Source organism: Notamacropus eugenii, chromosome 2, assembly GCF_028372415.1.
Source record: "Notamacropus eugenii isolate mMacEug1 chromosome 2, mMacEug1.pri_v2, whole genome shotgun sequence".
In the NCBI taxonomy this organism is placed as follows: domain Eukaryota; kingdom Metazoa; phylum Chordata; class Mammalia; order Diprotodontia; family Macropodidae; genus Notamacropus; species Notamacropus eugenii.
In genome coordinates, this window is record NC_092873.1 from 85,211,294 (window position 1) to 85,229,325 (window position 18,032).

Sequence of the window (18,032 nt, forward strand, 5' to 3'; positions counted from 1 at the left end):
GGTGAGAAGGAGCCATCCCTTGAGTAACTTAAAGAATCTTATTCACTGAATGGGTATGTCTCACTCAAAGTAAGATTGTGATAAGACCTAAGCTTGAAAGGGTCAGAGTTTCACATTGCATCCTGGGATATCTCCAGCCATCCTGATGAGTATCAGGCCACTGGACCCAGATGGATTAGGAGAAGAAAGTGAGTTTGGTGATCCTGCACAGCCCTCCCTCCCTCAAATCAAAGCTGCAAGTCATGTCATCATCTTGATGTCATGGTCCTCTTTGAGAACGAAGGACAAACACAAGATGAGAAGGGAAAGCATTCCAGACAAGGAGGACAATTTATGCAAAGGACTAGAATCAGAAGATGGCATGAAAAACACCAAGTCAGCCAGTTTGACAGGAGTATAGAATTGTGACCAGGAATAACAGATAATCAACCCAGAAAAATGGACTGGTCAGATTATGAAGAACTCTAAAGGCTAAAAGAATTTGGGTTTTACCCTCAAGCTATTGGGAAACCACTGAAGCATCTTTTTTGGGTCAGTTTAATTAAAATTTATTTTTAAGATTTTATTTACTTATTTTTAGTTTTCAATTTTCACTTTCATAAGATTGTGAGTTGCAAATTTTCTTTCTCTCTCCCGCCCCCCCAGCATACAATCTGAAATAGACTTTACATATACATTCATATTAAACATATTTTCACACTAGTCATGCTGTAAAGAAGAATTAGAACCAATAGGAGGAATCCCAAGAAAAAAGAAACAAAAAGAGAGAAAGAGAGAGAGAGTAATAGTATACTTCAATCTACATTCAGATTCCATAGTTCTTTTTTTTAGATGTGGGCAGCATTTTCCAACATGAGTCTTTTGGAGTTGTCTTAGATCCTTGCATTGCTAAGAAGAGGTGTCTATCAAAGTTAGTCATCAAACAATGTTGCTCTTACTATGTACAATGTTCTTGTTCTGCTCACTTCACTGAACATCAGTTCATGTAAGTCTTTTCAGGTTTTCTGAAGTCTGCCTGCTCATCATTTCTTATAGCACAATAGTATTCCATTGTATTCATATACCACAACTTGTTCAGCCATTCCCCAATTAATGGGCATCCCCTCAATTTCCAGTTCTTGGCCACCACAAAAAGAGCTGCTATAAATATTTTTGTACATGTAAGTCCTTTTCCTATTTATCTGATCTCTTTGGGATACAGCCCTAGAAGTGGTATTGCTGGGTCAATTAGTCCTTTGGGCATAGTTCCAAATTGCTCTCCAGAATGGTTGAATCAACCACTGAAGCTTCTTAAGCAGAGGAATGAACTTCAGGAATATAGTTTGGCCCCTGTGCAGAGGATGGTTTAGAGAAGAGAGAAATTGATGGCAAGAACACTGATTAAGAGACTATTACAATAGTTCAGATGAAGGTTTAAAGAGAGGTGATGATGGTTTGAACCAGGTTAGTTGTGTAAGTAAAGAGAAAGGAATGAATGTGAGAGATGATGAGTTAGTGGAACTAACAAGGTGTGAAATTGATCGGATGTAGGATGAGAGTGGGAGTGAAAAGTAGAAAATGACCCTAGATTTTGAAACTGGATGACTTAGAGAATGGTGGTGCCTTTAACAGACAGAGCTGAGTTATGAGAAAGGGAGGAAAAGAGAGGAAGATAGGAGGAAAAAATAGAGCTTTGTTTGAGACATGTCAAAGATGCAGGACTAGCCCTCAGGAAAGAGATGAGGAGAGAGGTGTATAAATATGGGAAGGAAAAAAGACCCTGGACAGAAGCTTGGGGTTCATTTATTCAATAAGGAATAGCATGGTGATGATAGTGCTGTGAAGGACAGAGGGTTAGGTAGAGAGAGATCCATGACAAAGCAATATCGTAAAACCCAAGGAGGAGAAAGTGTCTAGAAGGAGATGAGTTATTAGCATTGTCAGATACTTCAGAGAGGTCTAAGAAAAAATGGATTTGTCAATAAAGTGATCACTGGTGACCTTGGAGAGAGCAGTTTTAATTGAGTGGTGGGGACAGAAGCCAGAATATGAAGGGTTGGGAAATGAGCAGGAGGAGTTAAAATGGAGAAAAAGTGGCATAAAAAGTTTTCCTTACAAGTATTATTTTATTATTTATTTTAAGGAAAACATATTGTAAACCCCAAACTACTGCACTCTTATGACTGATGGTCATACTATCTTCTTATCGCCTAATTAATATTTTCCCCAGCATCCTGTAGTTTGGGGAACAGGATGAGGAAAAATAGTCTCTGAAAATGGCCATCCTCTTTTCTTTCCTCATCTTTCATTGCTCATGACAGGAGGAAGAAAGAGAGAAGGAGGAACAAGGTAGTGAGATTTTGGGCTCAGCATGGACAAGTCTGCCTTTGCCTTTTCCCCTCTAGATTTAGAGCTTCAGGAAGGTGATGCTGCCACTGTTGATGCATCTGAGCCAGACCTATGGGGGAGGAGAGTCCAAGGTCCAGAGAGCAGCCAGTCAAGAACCACTAGGCAGAAACAGCAACCAAGACACTGTGAAACCTCTGGGCTGGTAAGAAGACCAGGAGACTGACCCATCTCTTGTCACTCCCCCAAGTTTCTTCAATGTTTTCACTTGTCTAGACCTAGACCTAGAGCTGAGCCCTGAATTCCATCTAGCACTATTCCCCTTATCCTTTGTCTATGAACCTTTAGGTTTGAAAGGACCTTCTGGGATATTGTATATCTAACATGTGTGAGGGCACTAAAATTTTTGCCCTTGCAACTTCACTAAGTTAAATAAACTATATGGCCACAGAAAGTCTATTGACTGGCCTTTATAAACATAGAGGGTCATTTAGTCGGAAGAAAGAAAATTTCAGATACAAGGTGGGTCATCAAAAGCTAGAAATTTCCCTATTTTAATAATCTTGAAAATATTTTATAACAACCCCTGAGATAAAATTCATTAAATGGTGTTGGTGGTAGTGGTGAGTGTGCATGTGTGTGTGCCTATATATATGAAAGAGAAGAAAGAGGAGGAGGAGGAGGAAAAGGAGAAGGAGGAAGATCCATCCAGTACACTACCTTGTTGGAAGTGGGAGGGGAGGGTCTGAGATATCTTGGGATATTTCGGAGGAAAGCTTTTTCATTTTAGGCAGGCACCAGAGCAATTCTCATGGAACCAGTTGGTTTGAAAAGATTGTCCTCTGTTAGACAAATTATATATCACATGTACTCTTTGATTTGGGGTAACTAGGTGGTACATTGGATAGAGTGCCAGGCCTGGAATCAGGAAGCCTCATCTTCCTGAGTTCAAATCTGGCCTTAGACACTCACTAACTGGTGTGACCCTGGGCAAGTCATTTAACCCTGTTTGTCTCAGTTCCTCATCTGTAAAATGAGCTAGAAAAGGAAATGGCAAACCAGTATCTTTGCCAAGAAAACCTCAAATGGAGTCACAAAAAGTTGAACATGACTGGGAAATGACTGAACAACTCCTTGATTATACAGCAATCCCCTGGCTTCCTTAAAGAAAATGGCCCTCAAGCTGGTTACTTGAAGCAACCCAAATGTCATATGGAGTCCCTGAAAAGTGTTCCATTAGAGCCAACGCATGTGTCATATGATTATTAATATTATTAAACTTCATCACACTTTTCTGACACACAGTAGGTGTTTAACAAATATTTGTTAATCTGTGGCTTGATTCGATAATATAAGAAGGAGGAAGGAAAGTAGATTCAGTTTTTTGGGACAATGACCTAGATTAAAGCTAATTGGTTGGTAGGGGAAGAAAAAGAATTACCTGGAAGGAAAGGGATGGAGATCTGGACATTTGTCTTCCCCATTGGTTAGTCAAGTATAGTGCTGAATAGTGCTCTGTGTTGGTGTCTCAGGAGGAAAGAAAAGAAAGCAGCAAATACAAGGTATACTTTCTACTTATCACCCTAAAGAGAGCTCCAAGGCTGAAAGGAGTCTCCGTTCTCATCCTCAGGACAATCCCTCACGATAACAGAGAAGAGTGGACACAGGGTCCCTAATACTGAGTGTTGAGGGGATATTATATAAGACAGCCCTCAGGAATAATAAGGAAAGGCTGACTTGGAGGTCTTGATCTTCTCAAGACTTGGATGTAAAGATGTGTGTCATGGAGAGGAGGCTTCTGAGGGATGCTGATTTATAGAAGGGAATATGTTCTAACTCCAAATCGCACAACCCAACTTCCTCTCTCTGAGTATTATAGGATGATCTATAATGGGGGAATAGGTGAAAAGAGAAAGAGAAATAATAATCTTCCATTTCCCCCGGGAAGCAAAGTTCATTCTGAAGTCTGTACATTTTCAAGGTCAGAGACCCTTGCTAGTTGCAAAACTGGATCTCTAAGGGTGGTAGGGATTGGAAAGAGGAAGGATGGACCCAGGGTGGATACTATAGGGTCAGATGGTTAACTTCTCAAGAGTATCATGACTGAAAGGCCAGCCCAGGGAGGAAGAATTGTGTGGGAGTTTGGACATCTGGGTCCCTGGAGGTAGAGGAGACTGGCATGAGTAGAGGAGTTTGGGGAGGTAGAGGAATTTCTCCTTAAGTTCCCTCAAATTTTAAAAATTATTATCCTTTTCCCCACTCTCTGCTGTCTCCCTCTGGATGGTAAGTATATTTACCCTGCCCGCATCACAATGTAGAACTTGTGAGTTCCCAAGCTCTGGTCAGTTATGTCTGGCCCTGGGGTGGAGTCATGGGCCTCACTACTCTGAAACAGGAACCAGTGGTTGGAGGACAGGAAGTGTAAGGGCAGAAGCCTTGGGGCCACTTACAGGCAACCCTCTTCTCTCCCTCCCCTCTCTACCCTCAGCTGTATCTGTCTCTGGGGACCAGCTTTTCCTATCAGCCATGCAGGGCAACCCCTACTTTTTTTTAATTAAGGCTTTTTTCAATGAACAAAAATCTGTTTTCTCTCTGACTCTTCTAATTGGAAAAGAAAAAGACAACAAAAACAAAATTCTTGTAAAAATATGCACAATCAAGCAAAACAAATTTCCATATTGGCCAGATTGAAAAAATATATATCTCATTTTGCACGTAGAGTACATCATCTCTCTATCAGGAAGTAGGGAACATGTTTCATTATGAGTCCTCTGAAATCATGGTTGGTCATTACATAAATCAGAGTTCTGAAGTCTTTCAAAGTTGTTTGGTTTTAGCTGTTTAATTATTGTTATTATATAAATTATTCCCCATATTATGCCCATTTCTGTATCACCTTCCTGGGTTTCACTGAAATTGTCCCTTTTGTAATTTCTTATGGCACAATAATGTTGTATTACACTCATAGCTATAATTTGTTCAACCATTTCATAATTGATTGGCATCCCTTCATTTCCTGGTCTTTTCTACAGCAAAAAGAGTTGCTATAAATATTTTTGTACATATGACATTTTTATCTGATCTCTTTGGGGTATAGACTTAGTAGTGATGTTACTGAATCAAAGGGTATACACAGTTTAATGACTTTTGGGGAATAGTTTCAAATTTATTTTTAAAATGGCTATATCAATTTAAAGCTTCACATAGTTAATGCGCCTGTTTTCCCCTGGATCCTCCAACATTTGTCATTTTCCTTTTTTTATCAGCTTTGCCAGTCTGATGGATGTGAGGTGGAATCTTGGAGTTGCTTTAAATTGGATTGCTTTAATTATTAGTGATTTAAAGAATTTTTTACATGGTTTTTGATAACTTAGATTTCTTCCTTTGAAAATTGTCCATTCATGTACACTTATCAGTTGGAAAAATGACTCTTGTTCTTATAAATATAAGTTAATTCCTTATGTGTTGTGGAAAGAAGACCTTATTCAGAAAGACTTGTTGCAAAGATGTTGCCTTTCCAATTTTCACCGCATTGGATTTGTTTGTGCAAAAAATCTTAATTTTATGTAATCAAAATTGTTTCTATTCTGTGATCTTCTCTATTCTTTGCTCATGAAGTCTTTCTCCCTTATTCACAGACCGAAAGATAATTTTTTCCTGCTTTTCTCATTTGTTTATGTTATCCTTTATCTCTAAGTCATAGACCCAGCTGGAACTTGTTATGACACGTTGATTCATGCCTAAATTTCTTTCAAGTTTTCCTAGCAGTTTTTATCAAATAATCAATTTTTACCCTAGTAGCTGGGGACTTTGGGTTTATCAAATGCTAAACTACTGTGTCTGTATAAGGACAACCCCCTTTTGAATTACAGCTGAAGGAGCTTGCACTGCTTCAAGAAATAGGATAAAGCAATCTTCTATATTCAGCAACCACTACGCCATCTGCTCCAGATTCCTTCTCCTTTTGTGTGAGAATCTTTTTTTCTACAAACCAAACACAACTTGCTGTAAAATAAAGGTGGCCAGTGGAACATGGAAAAAGAAATGCAGAGTTTGGGTAGGAAGCAGGGGCAGGGAGGCAAAGAGAGGGAGACTTAAAAGGGAGGAGATATGAGGCGAGCTCTATGAGCTCTAAAATGAGCTAACTCTGTGAGTGGTAGACTATCTTGTAGGAACTACAGTATTGTGAAATGTCTCTAATGAAAGTTGTATTTTCTCTAATTTGAGGGTGGGGTGTATCATCTAGATATAAAGAAGACATGGAATACTAATACTTGCCAATGTTTTCTCTCCTTTAGGAATCTACATATTGTCGGCAATGGAGGGCCTCCTGTTCCTGCTTGTACTCATTCTGTGTGTCTGTACATACCAGCTTCGAAAAAGAGGTAAGCTTTGGAGGCAACCCTCTACTCTCCTTCCTGTAATGATTGAAATTAAGGTAAACTGAAGCCCAAAGTTCTAAGCAAATTACCAATAAAGGGGCCTTTAGCTCCCCAGAACGTAAAAGACCACAAATGAGAACAGACAGATTATTTTTATAGACAGAGGAGTATCCAAAAACTAGAAGGCAGCATCGTAGATGGGGAAAACAATATGATTGGTTGGAAATTGAGAATAGAGGGCTAGTGACAACCCCTCCTTCCATCTTGTCACTATGGAAAGCTCATTGGTGGTTTCCTCCTGCAAGACTAGTTAGTATTACAGCAATAACAAATCAGACTTTTTTGAAGGACAGTCAGTGTTGCAGAGATAATAGACCAATTCCCTGGCATCTCCTTGCATCCTTCAGGGATAACAGATTGCAAAAGAACAGGACAGTGACTAGCAGGAAAACTGGACTTCTAAATTTAATTAATTCAGAGAAGAAAGCTGAACTTCTGAACTTAACTCAGAGATAAAGTAATATGACTTAGGCAGTATACAAAATGTAGGCAGTGATATAGAATAGAATCAATTACAAAATAGAATCAATCTGATTTTCTTACTCCCCTCTCTACCCTCAGCTGCATTTGTCTCTGGGGACTCTCCTACCAGTCATTTATGGCAATCCCCTCTTTAAAAATATTAAGGTGGTTTTTTTATGAGCAAAAATTAATTTTCCTCCCTACCCCTCTAATTGAAAAAAGACAAAAACAAAACTCTTGTAACAAATATGCACAGTCAAGCAAAACAAATTCCCATATTGATCATGTCTAAAAAATATATATGCTTTTTGCATCTGCCCATATATACACTCCACCTAATTTTCTCCAAGTGTCCTCCCCTAGCCTTCCTACTGCCCCAGTGCCCAAGACAACTCTTCCTGAGAGACTCAGGGTAAGGAAGCTATTAAGCTCAGGGGTAGCATGGAATTAGGAAAGAATTCGTCAGAGGATGGACATGGGAGAAGAGAGAGATATCTTTTAGTTGGTCACTTGGGATATAGTTTCTCTAGATAGGAAGGTGAGGGGATTAAGTGATCTAGAAGAGAGCTCTCTGAGAACAGAAACTCTCAATTTTCCATTCATATTCCCACAGCACTTAGTACAGTGCTTGGCGTATAGTAAGTGCTTAATAAATGTTTTTTTATTCATTTATTTAAAAAAAGATTTGCTGAGTTGTGCCTTTTTTTTTTTTTACAGTGATGAGGTTGGAGAGGGACACGGTGAGTTCTGGGGACGTTTTTGGGGTGTGGGGAAAGGGTCTAGAGCTAGAGATGTGGAGAATGGGAATAAGGAGGTAAAGAATAAACTACGTAAGAAAGGGCCATACAGCTAATAAGTGAATGAGACCAGATTTGAACTCAGGAAGATGAGTCCTCCTGACTCCAGGCCCAGCACTCTGTCCACTGTACCACAAAGAAAGGTACCAGTGGCATGGAGGAGAGGGTGTTCTTCATAGAGCTGCCTCCTGACCTTCTTGACCATCTTTCTCCATTTCTTTAGGATGGTTCTATGGAGCAACAGCTTCATTATGCATCTCTCCAGGGACTTACATCTGTCTTAAGGGAAGGAGCTGGGGAATTTCCTCAAAATGATCCCAGTGGGGACTATGCTTGTGTTAAGAAGAACAGCCAAGATTAATTGCAACTGCAGAGGTCACACCCAAGAAGTTTGTACCAGCGGGACCCCAGGAATAGTGATAAAGTCCACTAAAAATGCTAAGTGACAATGGGGAGGCCCAAGTTTCAGTCTGGTGATGACCTTGACATCTTCTTATCCTCCCCCAAGACCCTAATTAAAGGAGACACTCTCGGTGAACCCAATAAAGAGCGTTTTGTTTCCAACATTTTAAATGTCTCAGGCCTTCCAGTGTATTTGCAAGACCTAAACTCAAAATAGGCATTTCCAGGTACAAGATGGTCCCTCTTCCTCGTCTCCTCCCTAGGATCGGGGGTTCAATTCTCTGTTGGGAGGGAGGGTTGTGGTTTGGAAAGGAGCGAAGAAGAGAAAATCCAAGGACACCAGATCTCTTCAGAAGGCCTTCAGAAGGCTCCTCAGAACTTGGAGAATAGTTTCTTTGTTTATCCCTGACCCACAAGGTTTTAATAAGGCTGAGGAATTCGAAGAATAGAAAGATGGTCCTATTGCTATAAACAAACAAACAAATGAGCAATTATATAAATAAATAAGTTGTTAATACATTTTTAAAAATTCCTTCCTACCAGAAACCCTGAGAGGAAGAAAGTTTTAAGCTGTACTCTAGGATGGGGTAGGAGCAGGTTGAGGTTAGAGCTGGAAGGACTTTAGACATAATCTAGTCCAATAACCTCATTTTATAGATTAGAAAATTGAGTCTTAGAAATGATGTGACTAACCCAAGGACATAGGGCTGATTAGTGTGTCTCACAGTCAGAATTCAAACCTAGATATTCGGACTCCAAACCTATGGTGCTCTTTGTACCATACTAAGCTGCTAGCTTGAATTCTTCATTATTAGAAACTGTTTCCCTTACCTTCCTCCAACTATTGAAAAACTCTAAATTCTGAGCTTGTGGGAAGGGAATTTATAGAGTATGGGAAAATCAGGTCTAGGGAGAGGAGGCCCTCTAGAAAGATAAAAGGGAAAAGACAAAAGGAGTTGATTGTGGAGTAGCTGGATATTTATTGGGATTCTCTTGGGAAGTTCCAGGTGTCACACCTCATTTTCAAGGCACTTTGAAAGAGGTAACAGGGTATTCTGGTGTCCTTCAGTGATGACGACCTAAGAGAAGAGAGACGTAGAGTGACAGAGGGCTCTAGCCCCTTGTTTCTTTCCATCTCTGTTTCTGCCCACTTCTCTCTCAGCCATCACCTTCCTTCCACACTCATTTACATTATTACTCACTTGTCCCTTGTAATACAGAGTGGTCCCTATCACCACAAAGGCCAAGCTGAAAATGTAGAGGGCTGCCCGAAGAAGGAGTGGGAACACCTTTGGCCAAGGAGAGCCTGGATTTGGCGAAAGAGTTAAGGAAAGAGGGCTGTGGAAAAGAATATTTTCATTTCTGAAAGAAGTTGGGTTAATGGAGACAGGGAAGAAGAAAGTTCTTGCCTACCAAGTAGAACATGGGAAGAGCTATTCTGCACAGTGCCTTCTCTCTGAGATTACTCCCACTTATACTCTATATATCTTGTATGTACATAGTTGTCTGCCCCATTACAATGGAAGCTCCTTGAGGGCAGAGGATGTGTTTTTGCTTCTCTTTGTATGCTCGGTGATTAGTATAGTGTCTCGACTAGCCTAGTAGGAACTTAATAAATGATTGTTTACTAAGAATCATTCCCTCATTCCCTGAAATCAAGGAAAGAAGTGAAAGGGAAAATCTGTGTGTGTATGTGTGTGTTTGTGTGTGTGTATGTATGTGTGTGCTCACCTTCCTTCACCACCAGTCTGGTCCCTTCTCCAATCCCAATCCCTGACTCCAGTATCTCCACCTTGCAAAGATAGAGTCCAGCATCGGTTACTCTGATGTCCCGTATCTGTAGCTTGACCATCCGGTCCCAGAGGAATTGGGCTTGATCAGAGCTGACTAGGCGGCCCCTGAATTCCAGGGTCTTGTTATTCACTTCCCTGTCTGGGGCTACCACATCCAGGTACCAGGTGGCAAAGCCAATGGCAGGACCCTCCTGACTGATGTTGAACAAGCAGGAGAGGGAGACAGAACCACCTTTCTGAGCCTGGATCCTGGGGGGTTGGAAGATGGAAAGAGAAGAGGAACCTGGAGGATAAACAAAGGAGGATGATGGGGAGGAGATTTTCCTGTTCTAAGGGGAGAAGAGGTTGTAGAAAAGGTTTTAACACCCCAAGAGTGGGAGCCCCAGTGGAGAGAAGTCACATGATTAACTAACTGAGGGTGCCAATGATTTGCCCCTAGATGAGCCCTAGTTTTCTTTTCCAAAGTTTCTTAATAACTATTTGAATATTTGAATCCTTATTTGAATAAGAAACTTAATTCTTTCTCCTTACCCCATTATTCTTTAGTTTTCATCTTTGGTTGACCTATTTGCATAATTATTTTTTAAGGAAGTTTCAGCTGACCAATTCATCTGGCCTTGTTGTGAAGAACCCTAATTAAGTGTCTCTGGTTAATGTCTTCAGCAAAGCCCCAGTTCTTGATAATAAACAAATCTCACTAATTTTTCATTAATGAACAACACTTATTAATATATAGCAGGCCTACACAATATATGGCCCATGGGCCAATTTTGACCTGCCATGTGGCAACCTACCATCATCAATCTGCCTCCAGTCTAAGCAGTGTGCACACTGAAAAAGTTTACAAGTTATGTAGGTCTGATCTATATGACTGAGGAACAGTACTAATTAATTAGCTTTAGTGATTAAGTTCTATAGCTAAAACAACTGATTAAATACTAGTGAACATTACTAATTAAGCCTATTCATTTCAGAACTCTGCTTTTTATTGAAATAATACATTTATTTAAAATTAATTTATTAAGAAAGCTACCATTTTAACTCATCATCATAACCCACTTCTCTCTTTAGATGATAAATCCACTTAATTTATTTGGTTTTTAATAAACCCTTCTCTTCCAGTTCCTTTTTCCTGTTTAGGGAAAACTGAGCTTCTTAGACAGGACCAAGGCTTAAATGGACCATGTTTTGGTGTCTTATCTACAGAGAAGTATCATGAAAAAGCAGATGTCCACGGAACCCAGTCAGGAAATGGAGAAGGTAAAGGGAAGGGGTGGGAGGAGTGGAAAGGGAACAGCAAAAGCAAATAACAAAAAGTCCTGGCCCGGGAGATGTGAAGGAGCACCATGCCCCACCTCCCTTGAGGGAAGCTCCTATTCCCATTCCTCATCACTTTGGTGTTGCCCATTCCCCTTCTGAGCCCAGCTATCTGGCCCATTAGCCCACAGTTCTTACCTACCTATGACTTCTTAGGGCCCCTGACCCTCCTTTCCCTGATCCCTGTTTCCCTTGGGCAACTCGGTATCTTCCACCCTGTCACAAGCTCCCCTGCTCCCTTCAGGCAACTGTCCCCATCACCTGGGCATGCAGAGAGAAAGATGAAAAGCAGCTTCCATGCCATGCTGGAGAATTTGAGAAGTGGAGGACTTGAGGACGGAAGTGTATATTAGAAAAGATGACCAATTTCTCAGTGACCAACCCTGTGTCTCACCGGATGGCAGGGTGGTTAAGGTCTCCACTGCTCATGCTCATGTAGCATGGTTCATGCTAAATGCCAAGGACCACAAACACATTAAGGTGTTAAATTTCAGACAGATTCAGGCAATGTAAGGCTGAGTCTCCTAGGAAGCAAGGGGTTAGGGGACTGAACACCTCAGTTTCTAAAAAGGAAAATTTGCAGGGACTAAATTGGGGGTAGAAGGTTCAGAGAGGAATATTAAATTCTGTATAAGAGAAAACCTCCCAATGTTGCAAGGGGTACATTAGAGAACCTCCCATGAAGCTAGATATTCATCCATGTCCTTTAGCCAGGGGTCAGCACATGTCCCATAGACAGGGGCCCAGAAGACATTTCCAGTTCCAAGGGAAGTGTTTTAGTCCATCCCAGCTACGTACATAATTGGAGCTACTCAAAAGTAAATGGGCTGCCTCAGAAAGTAGTAGACTCCCACTGTGTGATTTGGGGATGAAGATGATTATGGGGAAAAGCAAAGATGTGACCATGTCACTCCCCCACTTAATAAACTCTAGTGGCTCCCTATTGTCTTTAGGATAAAATATAAATTATGTTTAACTTTTAAAACCCTATACAACTTAGTCTCAAACTTTCTTTCCAGCTTCATTGGTCATCATTCCCCCTCCCTCATTGGGCAATACAGTCACACTGGCATTCTTATACTTGACATGTCATCTCTGGTCTCTGGACCTCAACATTTGATATCCCCTGTGTCTGGAATGCACTATCTCCTCACCTCTATGTCATAGAATTACTTTCTCTTCAAGAAAAACTCAAGTACCACCTTGTACATATGTCTCTCCTGATTCCCTCAACTATTATTACCCTGTCAAACCACCTTGTATTTATTCTATCTAAACAGTCTGTATATATACTTACCTAATAATTTGTTCCTTTCCCTCCCCCATATTAGAAAGTATACTCCTTGAGAGAAGCATTATTTCATATTTTGCATTTGTATCCCTAGCACTAACAGGATGCCTAATGAGTGGTCATGAGGCAGCTAGGTGTCACAGTGGATAGAGTACCTCGCCTGAAGTCAAGAAGACTCATTTTCTTGAGTTCCAATCTGGCCTCAGACTCTTACTGCCTGTGTGACCTGGGCAAGTCACTTAATCCTGTTTGCCTCAGTTTCCTCATCTGTAAGATATGTTGGGCAAGAAAATGGCAAATTACTCCAGGATCTTTGCCAAGAAAACCCCAAATAATAGAGTGATGAATCAGTGAAATAGATTAGATACACAATACATTGTAGTAAATGATCATAGTAATTTAACGTTTGATAAATTCAAAGATCCAAAGCTTTGGGACAAAAACTCACTATTTATCAAAAACTATTGGGAAAACTAGAAAACCTTATAGACCAACACCTTATACTCTATACCAAAATAAGGTCAAAATGGGTACATGATTTAGACATAAAAGGAGATATCAAAAGCAAATTAGGGGAGCACAGAATAGTTTACCTGTCAGATCTGTTGAGAAGAGAAGAATTGAGAAGAGACAGAGAGAATTACAAAATGTAAAATGGATAATTTTGATTATATTAAATTTAAAAGGTTTTGCACAAACAAAACCAATGCAGCCATAATTAGAAGGAAAACAGAAAATTGGGGGGAAATCTTTATAGCAAATATCTCTGAGAAAGAGTTCATTTCTCACATATGTAGAGAACTGAGTCAAACTTATAAGAATGCAAGTCATTCTAGTTGATAAATGGTTAAAGAACATGAACTGGCACTTTTCAGACAAAGAAATCAAAGCTATCTACAATCATATAATCATTATTGATTGGAGAAATGCAAATTAAAACAACCCTAAGATACCACCTCACATCTATCAGATTGGCTAATATGACAGAAAAAGAAAATGATTAATGATGGAGGAGATGTGTGAAAATTGGGATACTAACACACTGTTGGTGGAATTGTGAAACTGATTCAAACATTTTGGAGAGCAATTTGGAACTATGGCCAAACGGGTATAAAAATGCATATACCACTAGTGGATCTGTATCTCAAAGAGATTTTTTAAAAGGCAAAAGGATCTATTTGTACAAAAATATTTATAGCAGATTTTTTTTTTGTGGTAGCTAAGAATTGGAAATTGAGGGAATGCCTATCGATTGGGGAATGGCTGAACAAGTTGTGGTATATGATTTTAATGGAATATTATTGTGCTATAAGAAATGACAAGCAGGATAATTTCAGAAAAAAGCTGGAAAGATTTACACGAACTAATGCAAAGTGAAGTGAGCAGAACCAGTAGAACACTGTACACAGTGGCAGCAGCATTATACAGTGAAAAACTGTGAATGACTCAGCCATACCATGATCCAAGACAATTCCAAAGGACTCATGATGAAAAATGCTTCCAGAGAAAGAATTTATGGCATTTTAATACAGACAGAAACGTACCATCTCTCTGTCTGTCTGTCTGAATCTGTCTCTGTCTACCTTTCTATCTTCTTCCACAAAATGACTAATATGGAAATATGTTTTACATGATTGTACATGTATAACCTATATCAGACTGCTTATTTTCAGTGGGAAGGGGGAGGGGAGGGAGAGAAAATTTGGAACTCATTAAAAAAAACCCACAAATGCTAAAAATTGTTTTTAATATGAAATTGGGGGAAAAGTAAAATGTTATTTAAAAAAGAACCCAAATAGGGTCACAAAGAGTCAGACACAATGGAAAAACAACTGCACAAGAACAAAAATGAATGTTAGATGATTGATTGATGAGGAAACAAATGCATTCTTAAATGGGATGGGGGTAGGGATAGAAGCTGTAGGATTAAACATTTAGACATTTTGTTCTTCCCCCTACTTCCCTTTTGTCAGAATTCTCTCATCTCGTTTCCAAAAACTCAACTTCTCTTTCCTCACCTTTAACCAGGACCTCTACAGGATGTGGCTTCTCTGTCCTTCTGAGGTATAGCAGAGCAGGACTCTGTCTCAGGAACCCCATATAAGGCTATGACTAGCTCCTAAACTTCACCACAAGATACCCAGTCCTAGAAACAGCCTTCTATTCTCTTGCTTACATATCATCACCTTTCCCAAAATTCTCCAAAAAGTAGATTCTCTAGGCTTACTTGGGGGAAGGTCTCCAGGCTACTTTCAAGAACTATACAAGAGAAAGCAGAGGAAAGGAAATGTTAAATGCCAGAACAACTATATACATTTTATATGATAGGAACACATCATGCAAGCATCAAGTACCTATCTTTTGTCTTTATATCCCAGAAACAATGCCTGGCACATGTTAATAAATAAATCCTAACAATGCCTAGAAAGTAACAAGATTCCAACAATGCCTGACACATAGTAAATGCTTTAAAAAATGGTTGTTGAATTGGATTAGATTGGATCAGATCACCTTTTGTTCACCTTGAAGTTGCTCTAGGCAGTATGGGAGATGGGAAGGAGCAGAACACATTATCCCTGTCCTTAAGAAGCTTTGAATCTAGTTGTTGAAATTCGTTAAAACATATAAAATAAATGAAGGGAATATAACCTGTTTCTCTGCTTGCCCTGCTTATCTCCTTAACTTGTTTTCATCCTGGGCCCAGGGAGATAATTTGTAGAGGGAAAAAAGATTGCTAGATCACCTTAAGGACCAATGATAAAATGTGTTAACCACCTCTTAATAGAGAGAGGATAGACAGGGTGAGACATATATTTGCAGACATGGCTCATGTGTGGGTTTGTTTTGCTTAACTATGCTCACTTGTCACAAGGGAGGATCTTTTTTTTTTTTAAATAGATAGGGGAATTTGTTGAGGGAGTATAGAAAGGGGAGCAGTGATAATTACCAAAAAAAAGAAAGTCAAGGAAGAGAGAGTCATTTGAGTATTTTAAAAAAACGCAGAAGAAAACAGAAGTAGGTTCAGAGGGAAACACAGTCAAGAAGTTTTAAAACCAACATGCTAAATTTAATATGTGTTTCTTAAAAGAACAAGCTATTTGTAATGGAGATTTGTAATTCCAATCCTTTTTTTTTCTATTTTTTGCACAGGAAAATGTTCATGTTCAATGATAGCGGTGGTAAAAACAGAATGACTTGCCAATATTTTTTCCTTTTAATTTTAAGAGAAATTTCTAATGATCGTGGCACAGGAAATTGGTTGCTCCCTCCCCAGCTACATCCAGCATTATGATCAGAAGTTTCATGAGAGAAGAAACGCTGCCTGAACCTGTTCTGGTCCTGTTTTCACTTACTGTCTTTTTTTCCTGCTCTTATGATTTAGACTTCGAGACTTCCATGATGGAGATAAGAATGGCCTGCTGGTGACTAGAGTACATAAAAAGGTTTGGATACCTCTACCAGTGCCATCCTGAGACCACAGCACCATGAAAATGAGGTGACCAGAAGCCAAGCCAGCCTACAGAGTTTCCCAATCTATCTGTCAACAAGTCAACAAGCATCCATTATGCAGTTACTAAGTGCTGAGGATACAAAGAAAGACAAAAAGGAAAGAAAAAGAAAAAAACTGTCCCTGCTCTTAAGGATCTCATAGTCTAAAGGGGGAGATGACGTACACAACTATGTACACAAAAATATACCATTATGTATGAATAAGACATAGACAGATGGACACATCTATGTCTATATCTCTATGTAGGATAGCCATGTAGGATAGCACAATGGATAGAGTGCTGGGCCTGAAGTCAGGAAGACTCATCTTTCTGAGTTCAAATCTGGCATCAGACACTTGCTAGTTGTCTGACCGTGGGCAAGTCATTTAACCTTGTCTGCCTCAGTTTCCTCATAAAGTGAGCTAGAGAGGGAAATGGCAAATTACTCCAGTATCTTTGCCAAGAAAACTGTAAGTGGGGTCATGAAGAATTAGACATGACTGAAAAGACTATACAACAACAACACACACACACACACACACACACACATCATTGTAGACAATCTCAGAGGGACAAGAAAAGCCTTCCTGCAGAAGGTGAGATTTTAGTTGAGACTTGAAGGAAGCCAGGGAAATCAAGAACAGAGGTGAGGAGGGAAACAACTCCAAGCATAGGACAACCAATGAAATGCCTGAAGCCAGGAGATGGAGTGTCCTATGGAAGGAAAAGAAAAGAGGCCAGCGTTACTATTCTGTCCATTTCTGTCCCATCTCCCTCCCACTTCCACCCTAGTTCTCATTCTAAAGGCCTCAGCTGGATGGCTATTTGGAGTTGAATTACCCAGGGCATTTTAATATAAAAGGTATTGCTTCAAGTAGCTTCTTATATTGCATGTTAGAGATCTTTAAATAATCTAGAAAACATTCTAAATGGGTACATGAACTTAATATCAAAAATCATACTATTAAAAAAAATTAAAAGAGAAACAGATCACGTACATCTTACAACTATAGGTAAAGGATGTATTCTTAACCAAACAAAAGACAGAGACAATTATAAAAGATAAACTATCTAACTTGGATTACTTGAAACTGAAAAACTTCTACACAGACAATATTTCATCTATCTAGGAGAAGAAGGGATATGGTTGAATGGGGAAAAATGTCTTCATATTAAATTTCTCTCACAAAGTTTGATATCTATGATACATAAACAATAAATGCACGCACACATATATGGATAATAGCCATTCTCTAAAGGTCAAATAATATGAACAAACAATTGCAAAGTATTCACAGCCACACGAAAAATTACTCCAAATCATTATCAACAAGTGAAATGCAAAGCAAAGTAAGTCTGAGGTTTCATCTCACACCCTAAAAATTGGCAAAATTGACCAAAAAACAGCAGCAGTGAATGTTGCAATGTTTGTGCAAAGATAGATACACTAATACATTGTTGGTGGAGCTGTGAAATGGTACAACCATTTTGGAAAATAATTTGGAATTATGAAAATAAAGTGACTAAAATGTCTATACCCTTTGAACTGGAGACTTTATTACTGGGCTTATACTCCAAGGAAGCCCCTGATAAGAAAAATTGTCCCCACATATTCCAAACTATTTATAGCAGCACATTAAGAATCAGAAACAAAGTAGATGTCTTTGGTTTGGGGAGTGGCTAAACAATTTGCGATACATGAATGTAATGTA

General features: G+C 39.4%; 3 protein-coding genes across 3 annotated transcripts in view; 1 reads left to right on the plus strand and 2 right to left on the minus strand.

Moving 5' to 3' along the window:
* LTB (lymphotoxin beta) overlaps positions 1-18,032 on the minus strand; it is a 44,651-nt gene that overhangs the window by 3,892 nt on the left and 22,727 nt on the right. The window lies entirely within an intron of this gene.
* Positions 6,198-8,592, plus strand: LST1 (leukocyte specific transcript 1). Its single transcript, XM_072637567.1, has 4 exons — positions 6,198-6,382; positions 6,624-6,710; positions 7,947-7,969; positions 8,250-8,592. Exons 1-4 carry the CDS (start codon positions 6,358-6,360, stop codon positions 8,385-8,387), a joined length of 273 nt encoding a protein of 90 aa, XP_072493668.1. The 5' UTR covers positions 6,198-6,357; the 3' UTR covers positions 8,388-8,592.
* NCR3 (natural cytotoxicity triggering receptor 3) lies at positions 9,385-11,928 on the minus strand. The gene is made up of 4 exons (XM_072637552.1): positions 11,800-11,928; positions 10,160-10,504; positions 9,631-9,734; positions 9,385-9,507 (listed from the first exon to the last, which is right to left on the minus strand). Exons 1-4 carry the CDS (start codon positions 11,840-11,842, stop codon positions 9,439-9,441), a joined length of 561 nt encoding a protein of 186 aa, XP_072493653.1. The 5' UTR covers positions 11,843-11,928; the 3' UTR covers positions 9,385-9,438.